This window comes from Scomber scombrus, chromosome 16 (genome assembly GCF_963691925.1).
Source record: "Scomber scombrus chromosome 16, fScoSco1.1, whole genome shotgun sequence".
NCBI lineage: Eukaryota > Metazoa > Chordata > Actinopteri > Scombriformes > Scombridae > Scomber > Scomber scombrus.
In genome coordinates, this window is record NC_084985.1 from 24,604,198 (window position 1) to 24,623,844 (window position 19,647).

At 39.7% G+C, this 19,647-nt stretch overlaps 1 protein-coding gene across 5 annotated transcripts in view; it reads right to left on the reverse strand.

Moving 5' to 3' along the window:
* The window catches only part of phactr4a (phosphatase and actin regulator 4a), a 33,549-nt gene extending 15,345 nt beyond the window's left edge, over positions 1-18,204 (reverse strand). For 2 of the 5 annotated variants that reach the window (XM_062435619.1, XM_062435615.1), the window contains exons 1-6: positions 17,879-18,204; positions 16,904-16,995; positions 13,220-13,327; positions 8,754-8,798; positions 524-694; positions 42-122 (exon numbers count right to left, since the gene is read on the reverse strand). In XM_062435619.1, the coding sequence (XP_062291603.1) occupies positions 42-122; positions 524-694; positions 8,754-8,766 (265 nt within the window). In that variant the 5' untranslated portion in view covers positions 8,767-8,798; positions 13,220-13,327; positions 16,904-16,995; positions 17,879-18,204. Of the gene's footprint in view, positions 1-41; positions 123-523; positions 695-8,753; positions 8,799-13,219; positions 13,328-13,924; positions 14,056-16,903; positions 16,996-17,878 lie in introns of those variants that run through there. The other 3 variants (XM_062435616.1, XM_062435617.1, XM_062435618.1) reach the window with 3 other exon arrangements.
* Between the last annotated feature and the right edge of the window lie 1,443 nt (positions 18,205-19,647).

Below are 19,647 nucleotides of genomic sequence, written 5' to 3' on the forward strand. Positions count from 1 at the left end.
ATATTAAGGTTTTTTTTTTTATATTACTTCACATTACGTACCGTTCTCTGGGATTTCCTTTAGAACCCCTCTTGCGATCAGCTCTTGGCGGCTTTTTCTAACTGAAATCTTTCTTTCCAAAGCTGAAAAAAAAACAGTAAAGATAAATAAATAAATAACAATAATAACAATGATAATCTTATTGGATACTCCCCTTGTCCTCCTGCCTGTCTAGCATAATGATTGGCCTGAATTCACATGACCATATACCCAACCCATCTTGGTAGATACCCCATTGGCTGATGTCTGGATGCACATAACTGGTTGATTTTTTTCCTGCTACTTTTTAACCACCCTATTTAAATACTATTTGTCATGTGTTTTATGATGACCCTGATGAAGGCCACGAGATGAACCTCTTTGGTCTAACAGTGTAGTAGTTCCATATACTACAAGTGTTGCTGGGGCTTTGACCTTTTTAGGAATGAATAATCAACCATGAAAATGCAGACACAATGTAAATAAGCTTTTGTTCCCAGCTTACCTATAGACGTTTCAGCGAACTTCTCGCTCGGCTTCTTCTTCCTCCATTTCCACGGCTTGAAGATTCTTCCCATTTTGGAGAATTTGCCTTTGCGTTTGGTCGGAGGCGTTCCCCCGCCCGAGTTTCCGTCTTCCCCCGGTGTCGTGCTGTGTTGCAGGTCCACCTCATCGTCTGAGGGGGGGAGAAAAAAAATCACAGAATGGCAAAAAAGTTTGACTCACAGTAAAACAATTTTTTGCAGATGATCGACAACTTTATAGAGTGCTGGTCTGTAATCTACAGTATGACCCTTAAAGAGATCAACACACTCTTTGAACACAATGATTCTCAGTTATAAACATCTAAAAAGTAATCTCTAAAGACCAACGCTTTACTGCACTGCTCACACATCTCATATTTGTTTTGTAAGTACAGTTCATTGTGTTCATGAATGAATGGGACCGATAAGTCCCTGCTTATTGGCCAACGTCGATTACAGATTAGAACGGAATTCCAGTCTACAGCACTAATTGTCATGATCCAAAAAAACTGGTTAAAATTGAGAGACACCACAAACAATAGAGCATGTTCTAATTATATAATAAATAAGTCAAACAAACAGGATAATCTCCATATGTAGGTCATGGCTTCAACTCTAAACTGCTGCTTCAATTATGCGTCATAATAATAAGAACTCAATCTCTAAACAAGGCCGGTCCAAATTCCACTCTTGCTGCCTGATTAGCTGTCACATGAGAGCCAAATGGTGAAATATGGGCACAGCCTCTCCTAACATCATTTACAGGGTGCTGTGAATTAATGTGATTTGTTGACATAATAGTGAGGAGTACACGAGCATTTAATATCTTATGTACTTGTCAGATTCATCCATCGCTATCAAGTCAAATTTCTTTTGCTTTAAAAATAATAATACGAGTTCAACTGCGAGGGGAAATATAACCAACTCAACAGAAACTGTGACTCTCATGCTGTTGAATAGACTAAGACAGCAGTGGGTGTGAAACCACTTTTGTAATTCTTAGGTGATGAGTCGTGAGGCAGATGTTGCACAACACTTTACTGAATGGCAGAGAGCATAGAACCATGAAAGAGGACTTTAACCACTGTTTAACTAGTACGTACACAGAAATGTTCTGTTACACTGACACAATGTGAAGGAGGCTGACATTCAATATAAATGAATTAAGAGATGTGAACAATAGAGGTGACATAAGCTGACAAATTTAACTGAAAGATTTTATTTTAATATTGGCAGCTGTTGACTTCCACATATGCGTATTCAAGGATGTGTGACATAACTTTATCCTTTTTATATGGTCTATAAAAAAGTGTGGGCTAAATACACACACACACACAGATATAACATGTCACTATCTTTGACAGCTCAATAAATCCAGATATTATCTTTTCTAATATCTGAGCAAACTTTCTCCTCTAATTGGTGGCAAAATTCAAATAAAAAAAAAAAAAAAGCCTGAAAGCAACTTCTTGGGTAAATAAGCCAATCAGGAGTGACTAGACTTGACAGCTGCCGACACAGAGCCAACAGCAGTTTCTCAGAAACACAATTACTGCAAGTTTTTTTTTTTAATTTTCCAACACATAAATTGCCTCTCTGCGGTGCGACCGAAATTGTCGGCGTATTTAAACACTGAGGACGTGTTACACTGGGCCTGCAGGAAGAAAAAAGGTTGCGGGTAAAATAACAGAGCCAATTAGCAGTTAAGGATGTGTGGGGCCTGGGATCTTCTGTGTTAGAGTGCACGCAGGACACCCAAAGGCGTGTGTATATGTGTGTGTGTTGGGGGGGGACAAACTAATTTCAGTGGGAGTCATTAAAAACAGCCAGACAGAACATGCCCCCCCCCCCAAAGCTAAAAAGTCAAGTCAGTCCTCGTCAGCTCCTAATAATAAAGAGAAAAGGGAACTTTTCTAACAGAAGATCTCATCAACACATACAGATAAGACTACAGCCTGAGGCAGCATCAACAGAATCAGAATGTTGATGAGAATGAGGACATGCGAGTCTCTGAAGCTGTTTATTAATATAATATAACATAACTGCAAATTAAATACAAACCATATAATTAAATGACACATATCAGTTTTTTGTGTCTATTAATTAATCTTACATATTAAAACACTGATCAGTCTCAGTGGGAAGTTTCACTTGTGGTTAACGGGGTGCAAAAATGAAAAATGAAATGAAATTGTGAAGAGGAGGTGAAAAGATGGGATCCCTAGTTTTCTTTCATGGCACGGCAACTGATGGATTTCAGCTGGATAATATCTGACAGAGGATTGGCTTACCTGTCCTACAGATGTGTAACACATGTGGGACACTGGAGGAGATTAAAAGTGGACAATCACTATAAAAGCTATAACCCACGGATGAGTTTTCTCAAGGTCAGACACGAACGTAGCCGGAATTAGAAGTCTGGAGAGGACAGCTTGGGACAGCTCTTTTTTGTATATTGAATGGATTAATGATTAATGCATGACCTATTAATCACTGTCAAGAATTTGATCAATCTAGAATACATGAGCTGACAATGTGCAAAGTTGCTGATATGTTATTTGTGAATCTCCAGACTTTGGTTCTGTCCATGGAGGGTTTTTTGGGTTTTTTTTCCCAGAGGCTGGTGTCCAATTATCATACAGCTGGAAAAACTTTGCTCATTGGAATATGAGCAGTCAGCAGTCAGGTACAATGTAGTGTGATCCATCAAATTTGAATCGAGTTACAGATCAGATATGCTGTAAGAAAACTAGTGGACTTAAGTTAGTTATCAAGCCCATTTTAGTTTCCTATGTTAAGTCATTTGTGGGCAACAGCTCTTTTCATTGATCGATAATTAGGTTATGTTTAATCCTGTCTAATTCACGTCCTCCGCTCCCTACAATGTGTCACTGATCTGTCTCTGGCAGAGCTGGGCTGAAATTTCCACTTTCACAAAGTCATATGTTTCAGATTTTTAGTATATGATGGATGTCATCTGATTACGAGGCAAGAAATGGTGGGTTGCGAGTTGGCTGATTTATAATCGAGAAAGTAAAGCCAGCTATGATTTACACAGCACTCTCACAGCCAGACGGATATTTCTTCTGAAGTCTGTGACATAACCAATTTCAAAACTATTTCTCAGTGAATAACTTCCATTCACAGAGGACACCATGAGGCCTGGGCACATAAACTTACCTCCCAGTTTAATACTATCATGATACGTGGTGCTGATTTGATTAACAATGTATTCTCAAATGAACACATAGAGAAGGGGACACTGTATTCAGTCTCTGAATGTGCCAAACCTTTCACTGGTGTCCTTTGTCCACTGAAATACAATGTGAAACATAACTAGTTATTAAGATGAATAATAAGAAAGCATCTCACAGTCTCCTGTCTGTACGAGAATAACTAACTGAGGTGGAGGAAGAGTGCTCTGCTGTATTATTAACTTTATATCTACAGCAGTGGAGAGCAGCCTCTCTGCTGCTCCGACCTCCACGGGGAAAGACATCTCTGCCCACTCAGCAGGGTTGTTGAGGAGAGACAGACTGAGCACCGAGTCATTTTCTTTTCGCTTTCATTATTAACATGTCATTGTGGTGATGGTGGCATAGATCAGCTGGATCAACTTGAGATTCAAACATGACAAACTATTGCTATGGTACACTGTGTCTTGTATGACATGGTGGGACAGAAAGATGTGTACTCTTCAGCCTTGACCTCACTGACGCAGCCCTTTATCCTCCCACTTAGTTTCATTTATCTGTAGTGGGAGCAGACAAAAAGTTAACACTTGACAAAAGCAGGTCAGATAAGGTTTTATACATGAATCAGCAATCTAACTTCACATTACTCCGTCTCTATCATGTTCTTGTGTCAATGCAGTTTGACGTATATGAGTCAAGACTATTCTAACTGACATTCTGAATAATTCTGCAGTTCATTTACCATTAAACCCAAAGTTTGGGTGAAGATCATTTGTCAAAGCACACATTTAAGTGCTGGTTAACTTTCAACCTAATCGATGCAACAATGATCATGAAAAATACCCTCTCCATAGAGCATCAACATTATGTTGTCTACCCACTGTAGAGAAGCAGGCTGTTGCATGCATGTGTGAAACGCCCATGCTTGACATGCAGGCACACAGAGGTCAGTAAACTCTGTGCAGAGCGCTGGACCTCGCAACTATTCCGGACACATAACCCAGACACCGATGAGTGTTAAACTGGGAGAGGATGGGTGGTGGTGATGTTGCCTCGCTGCGACAGAATCCGAGTGTGATGTGGTGCCCTTGTGTCACAGAGCGGGACAATTTTTAGACGGGCTGCTCGTCAAAGAACGATCAGAGAATTAAAAAAGTCAAGGACCACTAATAGACGAGGGCAAAGATTCCAAAGCTCAGACTAAACTAAGCACTAACACGCAGGCTATAGATCTGCATTACAAGCTGACTCTAAACAGGAAAGCTTGTTTCAACATTGCCTGACAGCAGTAACGACACAGGCTCCTGTAAACGCTCAACCATTCAAACTCAAAGGCCTACTAAAAAGCACGAAAACTGCACTAACCGCCCAGCGTTAATGCCCTCGGGGGGTCAAGCCCATTTATAAGACTCATGCCAATCACATGACGTGTCGATGCCGAACGTGCTGAACGGCACACCGAGGGCAGAAATACATTTAGCATGGAGAGCAAATATGTAATGAAGAGGATGTTCTCATGTTACATGTTTTATTTAGGCGCTGAAAAAGTGTTTGAACAGAAAAGCAGACGGGAACATATGAGGCAAATATTGACCCACGTACACTCACTCATGGCATTGTTTCTGTTCTACAAACACGAGGCCGGGGGGTTAGCAGTGTATATAAAGATAGAGGTGAAAACAGACAGCTGGCCTGTGTCAGAGATGCTGGACTGCAGTACAGCTACAGGCTTTATTATCAAGAGGAGTTGTAAGTGTGCAAATACAAACTTGAGAAATGGTTCCCTCCCTTAGACAGCAAAAACTGGTTCTGAAAGTCAGTGTTTAGCTTTTCCAGAGAGTAAGGGGCTGGGGGGGATACAACTTGAAAATTCAAGTCATGAAAGCTCAAAAAGAGAGAGATCCACATGGAAAGAAGTGGTGTCAGTTGGTGCCTTGTACCCCTGAAATCTTCTTTCCTTTTTTTTTCAGAAATGGCCCCAGAGGGGAGATGGAGCGCTGCGTGCAAAACAGAGAGAAGTTTGTGTGGTTTGTACATTTCACAATCACCACATTCCATCTGCATGCATTCTTCTACACCTGTCTGTGCCTGCCGCCTTCCAGTCTCTCTCTGCTTAAAGAAACACCTGTTCATATATTAACCGTTCTTCTGTTCGTCTTCTTCTTCTAATGCAAAACACGCCTGAGGCTGTTTCCACTTTAACAAAAATCGTCTCACAACTTATGTTTGAGTCAGCCGCGCGTTGCTGAGCCGCTGTCCTCCGACTCACCCGTGTTGTGTTGGGCTGGTTGCTGGGCCACTGTCTCACCGCTAGCACTTTGTCCCATGCTACGGCTCCTGGTGCCGTTGGCCTGCCGGGCCCTGCCTCTCCCAAGGCCCACGGCAGGAAAGGAAAACCTGAAGCCACCCTGTAAAGCTCCTGTAACTCAAGAGCCGTCTTGACTGCTCGCTCGCTTCATTTAGTTTCTGGTCTCTGTAGTCATGCCCTCTCCCCTCCCCTTCAGCCTGTGAGATTTGGTCTCTCTCTCTCTCCCTCTCTCTCTCCCTCCTTACCTCCCTACCTCCCTCCTTCATTCCCTTTAAAACACAAACACACTCACTCGCTCGCTCGGTGCTTAGGTCCCTCCCTTCTTGGAGCTCTGACTTCATAAATAAGGTAGGCCAATAAGGTAATCCGGCAGCCTCGGATGCCTTTCATTCCTGAGAGCGCATTTTTCGGGGGCAAAGTTCACAGCGAGCGAGCTTTGAGGTTTGGCCGGTCCGGCCGTCAAAGCCTTGAGGGATTTTGCAAAGCAGTGGGGGCCCCCCCAGAGAGGCACTGTTCTGCACACTGCCAAAACACTACTCCCTGAAAGACATGGGGGGGGGATGTCTCTGCCGGGGGGGGGGTGTTGAGGTAACCTGAGAAGTGGAAGGTGAGCCGGGACGAGGTGGAGCTCAGAGCCAGAGGAGAGGAAGTGACACGGCGGAGGTGTCCGATGACTCTCTGGGCATGTGCGAACTCATAAGACATTAAGTAAGATGGCAGTCTCACAGCTGTAACTGGGACTATTTGCTTCAGCTTAACTCCCACGTGTTTGCTTATATGTGCTTTTATTCCAACTTCATTTGCACCGCTAATAAACATAGTTGGACAAAACAGCAAACAAACGATTCAGCAACATTATAGCGCTCTGATATTTCTTTAACACTGTAAAGCACGATAATATCTGACAGGAAAGTGTTTTACATACAACACCTCAGCAGACACAGAGGCCTCAATCCCATACGTAGCCAAGGATACTGTGTGTGAACATTTCTATCAGAGCACTGTGTCATTAGCTGATATGTAATCAGTGTGTGGGAGTTAGAGGAGCTCTTAAAAAAGGAAACTAGGACAGGGAAAAATGACATTATTTGGGGGTTTTTTTTGGTTTTTTTACAGCCAATTAGATGTTAGTTTATAGGAAGCACATTGTAATATGGTGTTCTTGTTATGTATGTTCTATGTAATCTAATCCAAATACATCACAAAGAAACTTGATACTTCACAAAAGCTTATATTTCATAAAATGCAAGATGTTTCCATTATTGTGGTTGATTTTGGTTTACTTTTTTTTTTTTTAAACAAAAAAAAACACAAAGCAGTGACATTAACAACCTGCTTGTATTACTGCTTGTATTGCTCCCCCTACAGTCCAATTAAAGCCACTGCATTAAGAGTGCCACTCAGACACAGGAATGCTTGGAATGTAAGACGACGGTTCAGCCCTCGTGATTCAGGGACAATAATGAGGACAACCATGGAAATGATTGGTAAACAGACGAGGATAATGTGACATCACATGAGTCACTGACATCCCTTTAACTCTTTCCAAAGAGCAGCAGTAGATGGAGACAGACGACATTAACCGAGAAACAGGAAGCGCAACTTGACATAAATAAACGTGGTGACTCATGAAAACACTTATCATGATGGCCCCGAAAATATACAAGTAGTGACTGTAATGTAATGAGAGCGGCTGTGCCCTTTTGGATCAAAATGTAAGGGTTTGTATAGCATTCCAGTCGTTTCCTGTCATAATCACGTCGCTTTTATGATGGAGCAGAAGAGGAAGTTTGGTTTATTTTTACTGCTTTGGCCACAGTGCCGGAGCAGGGATGAGAACATCAAGCTTCCCTAATCTGTTCCTGTTTGGCCCAGTGGCCAAAAAAGTGCTCATGGACTCATGCCCTGTCCTCTCCTGACATTTTAATAACCTAAAAGGCGACTGCCTCAATCACATTAGCATGATTTCAAAATAAAAGGACATGTTGCCAGTTAAAAAAGGAGCTGAAATCTTCTACATCAAACATCCGTTAACATAGAGAGAAAGGAGGTTTACTCACGGATATATTCAGACTGTACAGCCATCCCAGGTATGTTCCCACAGATGTTAAAAAACAAAAATGCTGTAGAAAAGCTAAATCCTCTGTGTGTGTCTGTGTGTGTGTGTGTCTGATAACGCCGAGGTCGTCAATAATCTCTGAGCCTCAGCGGTGAAACAGACACAAGGCCATGCGTGCCAGGTGACAGAAACCGGCAGCTCCGCTCACCTACAGGTGTGTCCTCTGAGCCGGAGCCAATCAGATAGCTGCTGTGTCAACACCAGAGTGCGTCACGGAGGCCGACCCCCTTTGTGTGTGTGTGTGTGTGTGTGTGTGTGTGTGTGTGTGTGTGTCTGTGTGTGTGTGTGTGTGTGTAGCTCCATAAACAAGCACAGGGTCTGTTGACTCACAGCTTTATCTCATGGTGATACTAGGATTGGGGGCATAAAGGGAGTCTGCTACAGCTGACAATTACATTCAAACTGGGACTTTAACTCTAGTCATAGTTTCAGTTTTGAGGAGGTGTTTATATGCTTTTATTTTTAAATTGGCTGACATATTTCAAATTAAATCACAGTAAATTTAAAAAAACCCTTTAAATATTTTACAAATACCAAATTACAGTCTAATTAATACATTTGGTAAACAATAAAAAAGGTTTTCTTCTTACCAGGATTTTCCATCACAGTGTCCAAAACTCAGCAGTCAACAGCTCCTGAAACAAATGAACAAAAAGCTGTCATTTAAAATGTTAAAGTAGAATTCCCCAGAAGAGACAATGCTTAAAAACTTAAACAGTTTCCAAAAGAAGCTAATTAATCAAGCTGTGGAATCCCAGAGCAGCTGATACTGAAGTTAAACTTTTACAGCCAATAAAAACACAGGAACTTAGAAAAGTTATTCCCTTCATTAAAGACTCTATTTTCCATTAGTACTCAGTAAATCAATGAATACCTCCTAGATTGGACCTCCCCTGCAGCTAATGTGGGGCCACACTGAAGCTGAACAAAAGGCGGGTTGGCTAATTAAGCACCGTTTTCTTTTACTGAACAACAAACTGACTGAAAATCCATTCCAGGCCTCACAAATTAACTTGTTTAGTTGAGAATTCTTTTCTCTACATCACATGAAAACAACTGTCACGATTAAGGAAGGATCAGCCAATTACGCAATCGCATTTAAAAATACACATCCTATTAGTATGAGTCACAGTGTGAGGCTACACTGGGGAGAATGGGGGAAAACAATCTTTCACACAGCAGTTAGGAATGAAACACACACACACACACACACAATGCAAACACATGGGGCAATATATTTCTATGTTTCTTCTGTATTACCAGTGAGACACTAGATACCGTGTAGTGTGTTCTTTAATCATCTCACATTAAGTGTTGTTTCAAAAGCTAAAAAAAACAGACATTCTACCACTTTAAATGACTCTGTGCTTGCTTCAGGACATTTAAATGATGTTTTGTGTGTGTTTTTTATTATATGTGTTGTATATGATTTAAGTTCACTATTTTTCAATTCTGTCTTAAAACAACAGTCAGGTGCCTAAATTAACCTTGCATCCTGTTTTTCTTGCTGTAATCATTCCTCCTGGTCATACTGATCATTAGAAGATCCCTTCATAATGCACTTACAATGTAATCTATAGTCCTCCTGTGTAAAAATGTATTAAAAAGTTGATCTGAAGCTAATATGAAGCTGAATAAGCCAAATGAGTCACACCAAGTCTTCTATGTTTCAACTTTACAGTGTTTTTAGTGCCAAAGTCCCTTTTTTGTTACTATACTTCCACCACAGCTCAACAGGGAAACACAGAGGGAATTTGATGCCAAGAAGACTGTAAATGTCCCCCCAAAATAACTTTTATTTTATTCTGGATGGGTAATGCTGCTGTCGGGGTGGAAACCTTGTAACTCATATTTTCTGTTTTGGACATACTAGGTTTCTGACATCAAGAAAAATAGGTCAAGCCTTGTGTTGTATTTCTGTAGAGCCCCAGACAAAAAAAAATTGAGGCCCCTGGGTACTTGCCCAGATTGCCCGTATGGTAGATACTGCCATGCTGCTGAAACCTCAAGCTTAAACTTGTAGATGCATTCTTGCACAGGAAGAGGCTTGTGCATTTTGCCTCCATCACTTCCATTGAAAGTACATTTAAAGGAGATCTTTCAATAGTCAGTATGAACAGGAGGAATGATTACAGCCAGGGAAGCCTCTCTCAATGTTCATATGAACACCTGACTGCTGTTTTAAGACATACTTACTCCTTTAAAACACATAGAACTCCAATAATCAAAATACCCACATCTGACCATTAAAAGCTGTTTGTTCCTCAGCACCAACAGACTTATACAGCAGTCAACATGTGAGTATAAAGTCCTCAGTGTTAACAGTTTACATTTTAAAACCTTTGAATCTTTCAGCAGCTAACCTCAGACCTCATTGGAGACTGTGAATGTTAAACTGATGTAGCAGCACTCTGGGGAGTAGAAGTCCTGCAGATTTACACACGATCATCCTGAACATCCCCAGCAGCAGCACGGCTATCACGTCTTCATATGTGGCTAAATGTGTGATCGTATTTTGCAAGATAACTGCTAAAATACACCAAAGTTGGGAAGAATTAAAATCAATTTCAACTGTTCAATTGTTTCAACAGTAAGTGAAGCAGCAGCAGCAGCAGCAGCAGCAGCCTTCACCTTCAGTGCAGGACACTGAGGAATGACACCAGCTGTACTTTACTGCTACCAAATCCATTCAATACAAACATCCAATCAATACCAAAACAAGCCGAGTATTATACTCTGTGTCTGTGTGTGTCTGTGTGTGTGTGTGTGTGTGTGTGTGTGTGTGTGTGTGTGTGTGTGTGTGTGTGTGTGTGTGTAGCTGTTTAACATTACCCTCTGCACAAAGCTACAGTTATTACAGTGCATATGTTTAGTTAACAATAGTTCATATAGACAGCTAACATCAGCCTGGCTCACTTCAGTAAACCAGACTTAACATTTGGCTTCATAGAGAAGCTTTATGGTGCGTTTTTACTCGGAAGTCGGAATTTCCGAATTCCCGGTCGGATTTCAACTGATACCCAAGGTCAGAAAAACATCCTGTTTATTATAGCTTTAGTCTTATTTGTGTGTCATTAAATCAGTCGTACACACAGCACTGTCCATCTTCTGTCTGTGGACTGTTACTATGGTGATTGTATGAGCAAAATACAGCAAAATGCCTGTTTATCAACAGGTAGACAACTATCAACCATTGGAGATACAACATGCACTCAATCTAATGCACCAAGCCCAGTCCTGGCTCAAATGCATGCTAAATGTATATTTAACTGCTTTTTTTTTTTTTAAATGAATAATCCATCTAGACTTCTGTTATTTATTTCACTTCAACTTCCAAATATATAATTAACAACAAAAGCTCAGTGAATCATCTCCACCCACGCCTTCTTCTGGACTACTTTTAACTCATTTTACAAATAGATTCCGAGCTCGTCTCTGTTGGGTTAGGGTTAGGGTTAGGGTTAGGGTTAGGTTCCATCATATTGATGCATCTGTAAATTGTTACCTTTTTTCTTACACTTGCAACACCTCAGTTTTGTTTGGCATTTGCATGTATTTCTCTCTTTACACTTACGTTTTATAAGAGTGCCACCTGACAAGCCCTTACTATTATCTTATTATTATTATGTTTTTTATTGGTATAGCACCTTTAATACAAGAAGTGCTTTACAACCAAAGAAATGACATACACCTAGTGCTTCACATTAAAAGGGCCTAAAAGGAGCATCAAACAAAGATGTAAAATAAAAATAATAAGTAATAATTCTAAAATAGTAAAAAATAGTAGATAGTAAAAGTAGCTAAAATAGAATATATAAAATCAAGTAAAATACAACATTTTAAAATAAGTTCAGTAGTGCGTCAGTGTGATGACTGTCAGGGTTAGTTAAAGTCTAAAATGAAGAGGTACGTTTTTAGCTTTCTTTTTAAAAAATATTTAGTGAGCTGCTTTCCTCATATCTAAAAGGGTAGTTTGTTCCATAGCTTTGGGGTGTAATTGACAAAGGCTATGGAACAAACTACATAGGGTGCAAAAGGCTGCACCCTGATTTTCTGTCAGATATTGCTGTGAACCTCCAATAAACCAGCAGCAGATGATTGCAGTGCTTTTGAGGTCAAATAGTTAAGAAGTGAGTCAATCTGGACTGCTTGAGATAAAGGCCTCTCTCTCTCTCTCTCTCTCTTTCATTTATGAACAGTAAGCTATGTGTCTAGGTTTCATCACCTTGTTAATGTGAGACCTGAAACTTGATTCTAAGATAACACACTTTAGCAACACGAGATTTATGACCTCAGATTTAATCCGTGGAATTCATTTCCCCAGATTATGAGTTTAATTGGCACATTCCTCTTTCATTAGTTATTGTTCTCGTTTCCTAATGTCAATCTCCTGCATGTATTATGTAGATTTCTAATAGTACTTACAATGATCAGCTGATTGTTGACGTGTCAATAACACATCAAAACTCTTATTTGAGGTGACAGGAATAACAGGAAACAGGAGTAAATATAATAAACAGCCTGAAGTGAATTGTCTGAGTCACTTTCTAGGAAGTGATGACGCTGAGATCAACACTAATTATTAACGGTCACAATTGTGAAGTCCTATCGCTTTAAGTTGCAGCTGGGTTGGAGGTACGTGGCTAATCATTGTATCCAGATCAGGCTCACAGCTGACAATGAAACCATAAACCCTTCTGTAACTATTCAAAAAGATGCCCCTGCTTCTTATTGGCTGATACCGGCAGGTGCGGCTACACGGTGACGCTATAACATGGGAGGGTCTGACAGACAGTATCAAGCTGCACTTTGAAATGTCAAAAGTCCTTAGACAACAAACTGGTAAAACCCTGTGTGTGTGACTCAACAGGAGAATAAAAGGGAGAGTGTAGAGCCTGACAGGCAGGTATTTGACCTTCTTATCAGGCACACTGGGCCGAGTTGTTAAAGTATCCCTGTGAAGCCAGCCTTTAAATGTAGTCATGATGGAAGAAAAGCACAGGAAAGTAAGCCAACACTTTACTTTACTACATACTGTCTAATAACACCAACTTACTTCTGGTGAAGATCATTGATCTGCGATAAAATCCTCCAAAATACTCGTAGTCTGGCTCTGATTTCTTCTTTGCTTTCTTCTTGCAGCAGCGCAGTGATCACAGCACTCCTCTAAAAAGATACACACACACATATATATTTATATAAAGGCAAGAGGACAGACAGTCTACTTCTTTCTTCTTGCTGGGCCTTGTGAAAAAGAAAGAACATGCTGAGTAAACTCAGTTTATTAGATAAGGAGGTTAAGTTGGTGCCACTTCCTAAGACTTCTAACACAGATCCTTTTATCCGTGCATCGCCGTTGACAACAACACCGCCCAGTGAGACACCTCGAGTTAGACCCTTAATTTGCATGCTAAACTAAAAGAACCCACTTTACTTTGAGCTTTTTAAATCAGCTTTAGCTTTCTAAAAACGCCGTGCAACCCTCTGCCTGGTCAGCTTTGGTTCAGTCCGACTGGTTTGACGTGTCTTGCGCTGTAATGTACACACGTACACACGTACACACACACACACACACAGCAAATGCTCAACAGCTGCAGGCAGGGACAACGTGTCTGAACAGTGCAGATCCCTTTAAAAAAGACTTATGTCCACCACTGTAGTGTCACACTGGAGGAACACCCAGCTACACACAACAGCTGCTGCATTTAGAAACACAATAACTGCTCATTTCATAACTACATGATTTAGCTGATTTTCTTACCATTTAAAAAAGGCTATGTATTATTCATTATTTCCAAGCTGCCTATGAACAGAGAGAGAAGCTGATCCGCACTTGAACTCACTAATAATTCACTAGAACGATTCAGCTCTCAAATATCCTCCCTTAGCTTCGGTCCTCACATCCAGCTCTGGCTCTGAAGGGGGGGGGGGGCGACGACGAAAAAAGCAAACACAGATGAGTTAATGTGCAGCGTGAGCCGGTGGACTCGGTAATAATGCTTGAAGGCCCTTCAGGACACCACGTGAACACATGTGCAAACACACACACACACACACACACACACACAGGGTCACGCCCATTATTTCACAGAGCATCCAAAGGTCTCGGGTATGTTGGTTTTATGTGTGCTTTGAGATCATCTCTTACATGACGTTTTTTTTTTTTCAGTGTTGAGAGAGTACAACATAAAAAAAGCACAGTGGGCAAAATGGCAGCCAGATTTTCAGGTTTGGTAACAGGATACGACAGCGGTATTTCTGTCATTTCACATGAGTGCAAGTTTTTTTTTTTACGCTTATTTACATGGAGGTGAGCCTTTACACATTCCACACTATTAGTCTTCCTCTTAAACAGGTTGTAAATGAATCAATTCTAAAAGAGTGAGTCACTGTTTTCTATCAGTGCACACATTCAGGAGTGTAGGAGAGCACATGATGTGTTATTTACTCTCTACAAGCATGCCTCATCTTGAATTAAACAACAATCTGCTGTTTTTTTGTTGGGTTCTTTTTCAATCTAACCACTCAAAAATGAGAGAGTATGTTACGTCAAAGCACGCCTTTAAAAAAAAAAAAAAATCAAAACATTACTATCCAGGGGTGTAATTCACCTCCATAAACCAGAGCGCTTTCTGGCAAGCCACAGACTGGGAGCTTTGCAAACCGCTGCTATCGCGCTAATTATATCAGCTTACTGCTCGGCTTTGCTGCTTTTGATCAGGGTGAAAACACACGGAGGGAAAAAAATGCGTCAGGAAAGCCTCAGAGTTCACACAGGACTCATAGTGATGATTCAGATGAATACACACAACTAAGGACAGTCCCTTTGTAACACTGCCTCTCTAAACTGGATCATTAAATCCTGTTAATGGACATTAGTACTAAGTTTTAATGGACGTGCTGTTTAAATGGTAACAGATTGTGGAATATACTTGAAAAATGAATTGAAAATGTGTAACACATTACATAGATTCAAAAAATATTTCAAAATAAGACAAATATAAATAAGGCATAAATATTATGGTATATATGAACTCTGTAATGAAAAATGTAAATTACTTTATGTACAAAAGCCTTGGTGCTTTTGGGGATATAACCATGCACAGTGTATATTTTCACTGTATTATTATATGTGCATTATATAAAGCCAGTTATTAGTATGTTGTGTTTGTTATATAGATTGGCTTCTATTGAATGACTAATGTAAAAAGAGTCGGTGTTATAAGCAAATGCTTCGGCCTACATTAGTTTTACTTTTATTATTATGAAGGACAAGGAACAAGGACATCTGATTATTTACTTTATTTATACGTGTATTTGAGTTTCATGACCAAAATAAAATAAACTAAATATTACGTTTCCTTTTATTGCCATTATTACTAGGGCCTGACCAATACTGGATTTTAAGGGCCGATAACAATACTACGGGGAAAAGAATTACGATATCTATATATCATCTTATAATCTTATATATACAGAATATTTACACAAACACACTTTTTTTCAAAATGTGTTTAACAAACACTTGAGACAAAGATATGGAATGGAGGCTGTGATATTTTACAGTTTAAGTATAAACCTAATTTTTATAAAATGACATCAGTGCACTGAAACAGTAAACTTGACTGGGAATTTTATATGTATATATTAAACCTGAATTTGGAAATATACATAAAATGTGGCCTATATTTATCTTTAAAAAAAATATTGGCACATATCAGACAGCATAAACACTGATACCAATATATCTGTGATAGGCTGATATCAGCCAATAATATCAGTTGACCAATATATCGGCCAGGTTCTAATTATTACTTTCCTTAGGTAATAGTAACTCCACTGAATTTGCTGCATTATGAATGTTGCAAATGTCAGAAGCTTTTCATATTAAGCTGACATTCTCTAAGATAAAATAATACTTCATTAGTCCCATGAAGGGGAAATTTACAGTTTTACAGCAGCAAAAATAGACAGTACACAAGCAATAAGAACAACTGGACAGATTTTAAAGTGAAATAGCACAGATGAACTGACATACTGATATTGCAGTAGTAAAAAAGACAGTGTTTAAAATGAGCTGTACTCTCTTTGCACTGTGCCGGTAGTTCATCAGCTTTTACGCAATCGTTTTTGTGTTCAGTGCCAGCTCCAAATTATCTCATTAAGAACTCCCCAGTTCACGGGATAAAAAGGGACAGAGCTCCATGCACGGCAGCGAGGGAGACAATCAGCCATTGTGCCAAGTTTCAATCTGCAAGCTCAGTAAAATGAACCAAGACGAGCCAAGCTGGGAGTTTGTTTCGAGGCGCAAACAGCTCGGTTCTCAATGAGCCACTGTCAACAGCTAAACACACAATAACACACACACTCACACATTCAAATGCTAAACAACCTCATCTGAACACATCTCTGTTTATTTCTCCAAAATGTAGCTGCGGTTACTTGCTTTAAATGATGGGAAACATTTGCACACATACTTGCTTTAAATGATGGGAAACATTTGCACAGATACTTTTTCATCGTGTGCAATGGTGCAAAACAAAATTGCACACTTGCTGAAAGATTCCCATGGTAGGGTTAATAAACAACCCCTGGATATGGACCAAAAAACTAACTTTAATTGCCGCAACTTCCAACCAAATGAAGTGTTTGACATGCTCCTACTTATCAGACAAATTCCAGTGAAAATCTATGTTATTATAAACAAGATTACACACTCTTTCAATAAAAAGCTACCCACCTCTGTGTATTAAGATTATATCCACCTAAACCTCTCCTGCTCAGTATGTGATGCGTTCGCTGCCCCTGCGAGATGCGACAATCCGCTTGTATCTGTAGCACAAAAGCACAATAAACATGACTGACCTGATTCCAATGCTGTCTATCTAGAACAGCAAAAAATACACAATAAGCTGTAGCTCCTTTTGTCTTCGTCCTCTGAAAAGTGTGTGTGTGTGTGTGTGTGTGTGTGTGTGTGTGTGTGTGTGTGTGTGTCTGTGTGTGTGTGTGTGTGTGTGTGTGTGTGTGTGTGTGTGTGTGTGTGTGTGTGTGTGTGTGTGTGTGTGTGTGTTGCTTACAGGGCGTATTACGGCACTCACAAAAAAAGCACTTGTTGGAACAAGTACAGACGGGCCTTTGAAAGGAATGCAGAGTGCTGCTCTGCTACTTCAATGACTGACACCTGAAGCCTCCTTTAGCCATTATAATGTAACTTAATGCTACAGCGGCTATAGGAGAAATGTGGACAAACAAGTGACAAACAAAACACTGTACGCAAATGCTATACAAGAGTTGTGAATACATTAGGAGTGAACTAATTTAACATTCATGCAAATGTACTGAGAAAAACAGACACATAGCAAAGGTGTTCTCAGTCATTCAAATCCAGCTAATGTTAGCTATTATCATACAGGTGGAGGTAAGTTAGCAGTTAACGATAGCTACACCGGGATATAGTTAACTCAGAAAATGTAACACAGTCTGAATACTGACACTTCTACTGTTTTTCCAACGTTTTTTGTGTGTGCATGTATCCTTTACTGTTTAACACCTCCACCTAAGAGCCAAAGATAGGAGCAGCACTGACATAACGCTAACAAGTTAATCCTCGGCTGCCAGCAACAGGTGGCTACTGTCGCTTTAGCTTCGTTAGCTCGTGTAAATTAGCTGAGAAAGACGCGAGTGACGAGATATAACGAATACTGACGATACTCACCGTTTCTACGAAGAGCTTGGTTAGTGTGGAAATATATCCAAAAGTGACAGGAGACGTGTTTTTTCCCCCCTTGTTTCTCGTTGAGCTCTGATTACTTTTGACACTTGTTGCTGCGGTTCATCACAAGGGACAAAAGCAAGGCGGAACTAGCTTCACCAAGCAGCTTTTGTCCCAAATAAAGTCACAATATTCACTTTCTGGAAGCGGGTGGAAACACTCGTGTAAAGAAACATCGCCTGATATTTTTTAACCACCAAAACGCCAAGAGAGAGGTTAAATGTTGTGTTTTAAAACTTCTTTGTTAATACTTTGCTGTCAAAAGGTGGAGCAAGTTAACTCGGTGTGAAGATTAAAGTGCAGTTGCGCATGCGTGGTTTGTTTACAGGCTCTTCGGTTGAGGGGCAAACCTCAGAGACCCACGTGACCACATCAAGGATCTGAATGAAAAAAACATAAAGATGTATTTATATAACGCTTTACATACACATGAGTCATAAAGTGCTTTACATAGGCAAGACAAAACATAAAAAAGATGATACAACAATCCACACAATACACACACACAAAATATATGTTTCTATATACATACACACTAGATCCTGACTGATATTGTTATCTAGACAGCATTTTATGTATTTGTATATTTGACCTTTTTCTTAATTCAAGTTTAATATATGCATATGTTTTTTTGTCCCACGGTTTTTTTTTATTCATAGCTAATTCTTATTATTAAATTCCCAGAAAAGTTTACTGTTTTAGTGCACTGATGTCATTTTATACAATAACGTTTATTGTTAAACTGTAAAATATCATACCTTCATTACATTTGAGGGAGCATTACAATGTGTATTTATCTACATATTCTGTACATATGATATTATTGACCAATATATCGATATCAGATTTTTTTTTTTACTCCCTGATTTCGTTATCAGGCTCTAACACACACATTCAGATATATGAAAAAAATAGAAAGAGTAATAATGTAATGAGTAAAAGTAAGGTAAAGAGTGTGGTCATGGCCAATAAAATATGGTTACTCAGGTATTGTTAAGATTAGGAAATTAAAACACTTTAGTCAGGACAAATTATTGTTATTATTTTGTCTTTTTTTATTTTATTCATGTTGTGTGTTCTATGTTATTAATGGATGAAAAATGTCTACAAGTGTAATGGGAAAATTCTACATTAAAAAAAATGGAAATGGATTAATTTATGGTGTTTTCAAATGCACTGCTATGTACTTTTAAAGTTATATTTAATAGAAAATTATCAAAATTAACTCTGTTCTCTTTGCATGAGCAAGTGATCCATCGTTTATTTCTGCAGAAGGTAAAGCAATCAAAAGTTTGCATACTGTGAACTCTTCTGGTCATTTGCTGAACTACATGGACTGAGTGTAGTACATGTTTTTATAGACTGTACACTGTCTGGTTTAGGCACAGATTGTTCTGCCATCTGCTGGGCTGGTCAGGCCTTGACTTCCAAAAGTTTTGCATGTGTTTTGCATTTAGTTTTTTCCCCCTAAACATTTTCCTAATGTTTGCAGCAATCCAAGAGCTAGACATTGATGCCAGAGCTGATAGTGCGGCAGTTCAATTCATGTATAACACTGATAAAATTTATGTGTCCTTTGTTTGCCTGGTATTAGGAAGTCAACACACCATACAGCGCTGCCTGCTGTGAGAATAGAAGCCACAGCCATTCCCAGTATGAAGTTGTTTTTTCTGCTGAGAGAACAGCGCTCCATGAGAGGAACTTCTAGAGAA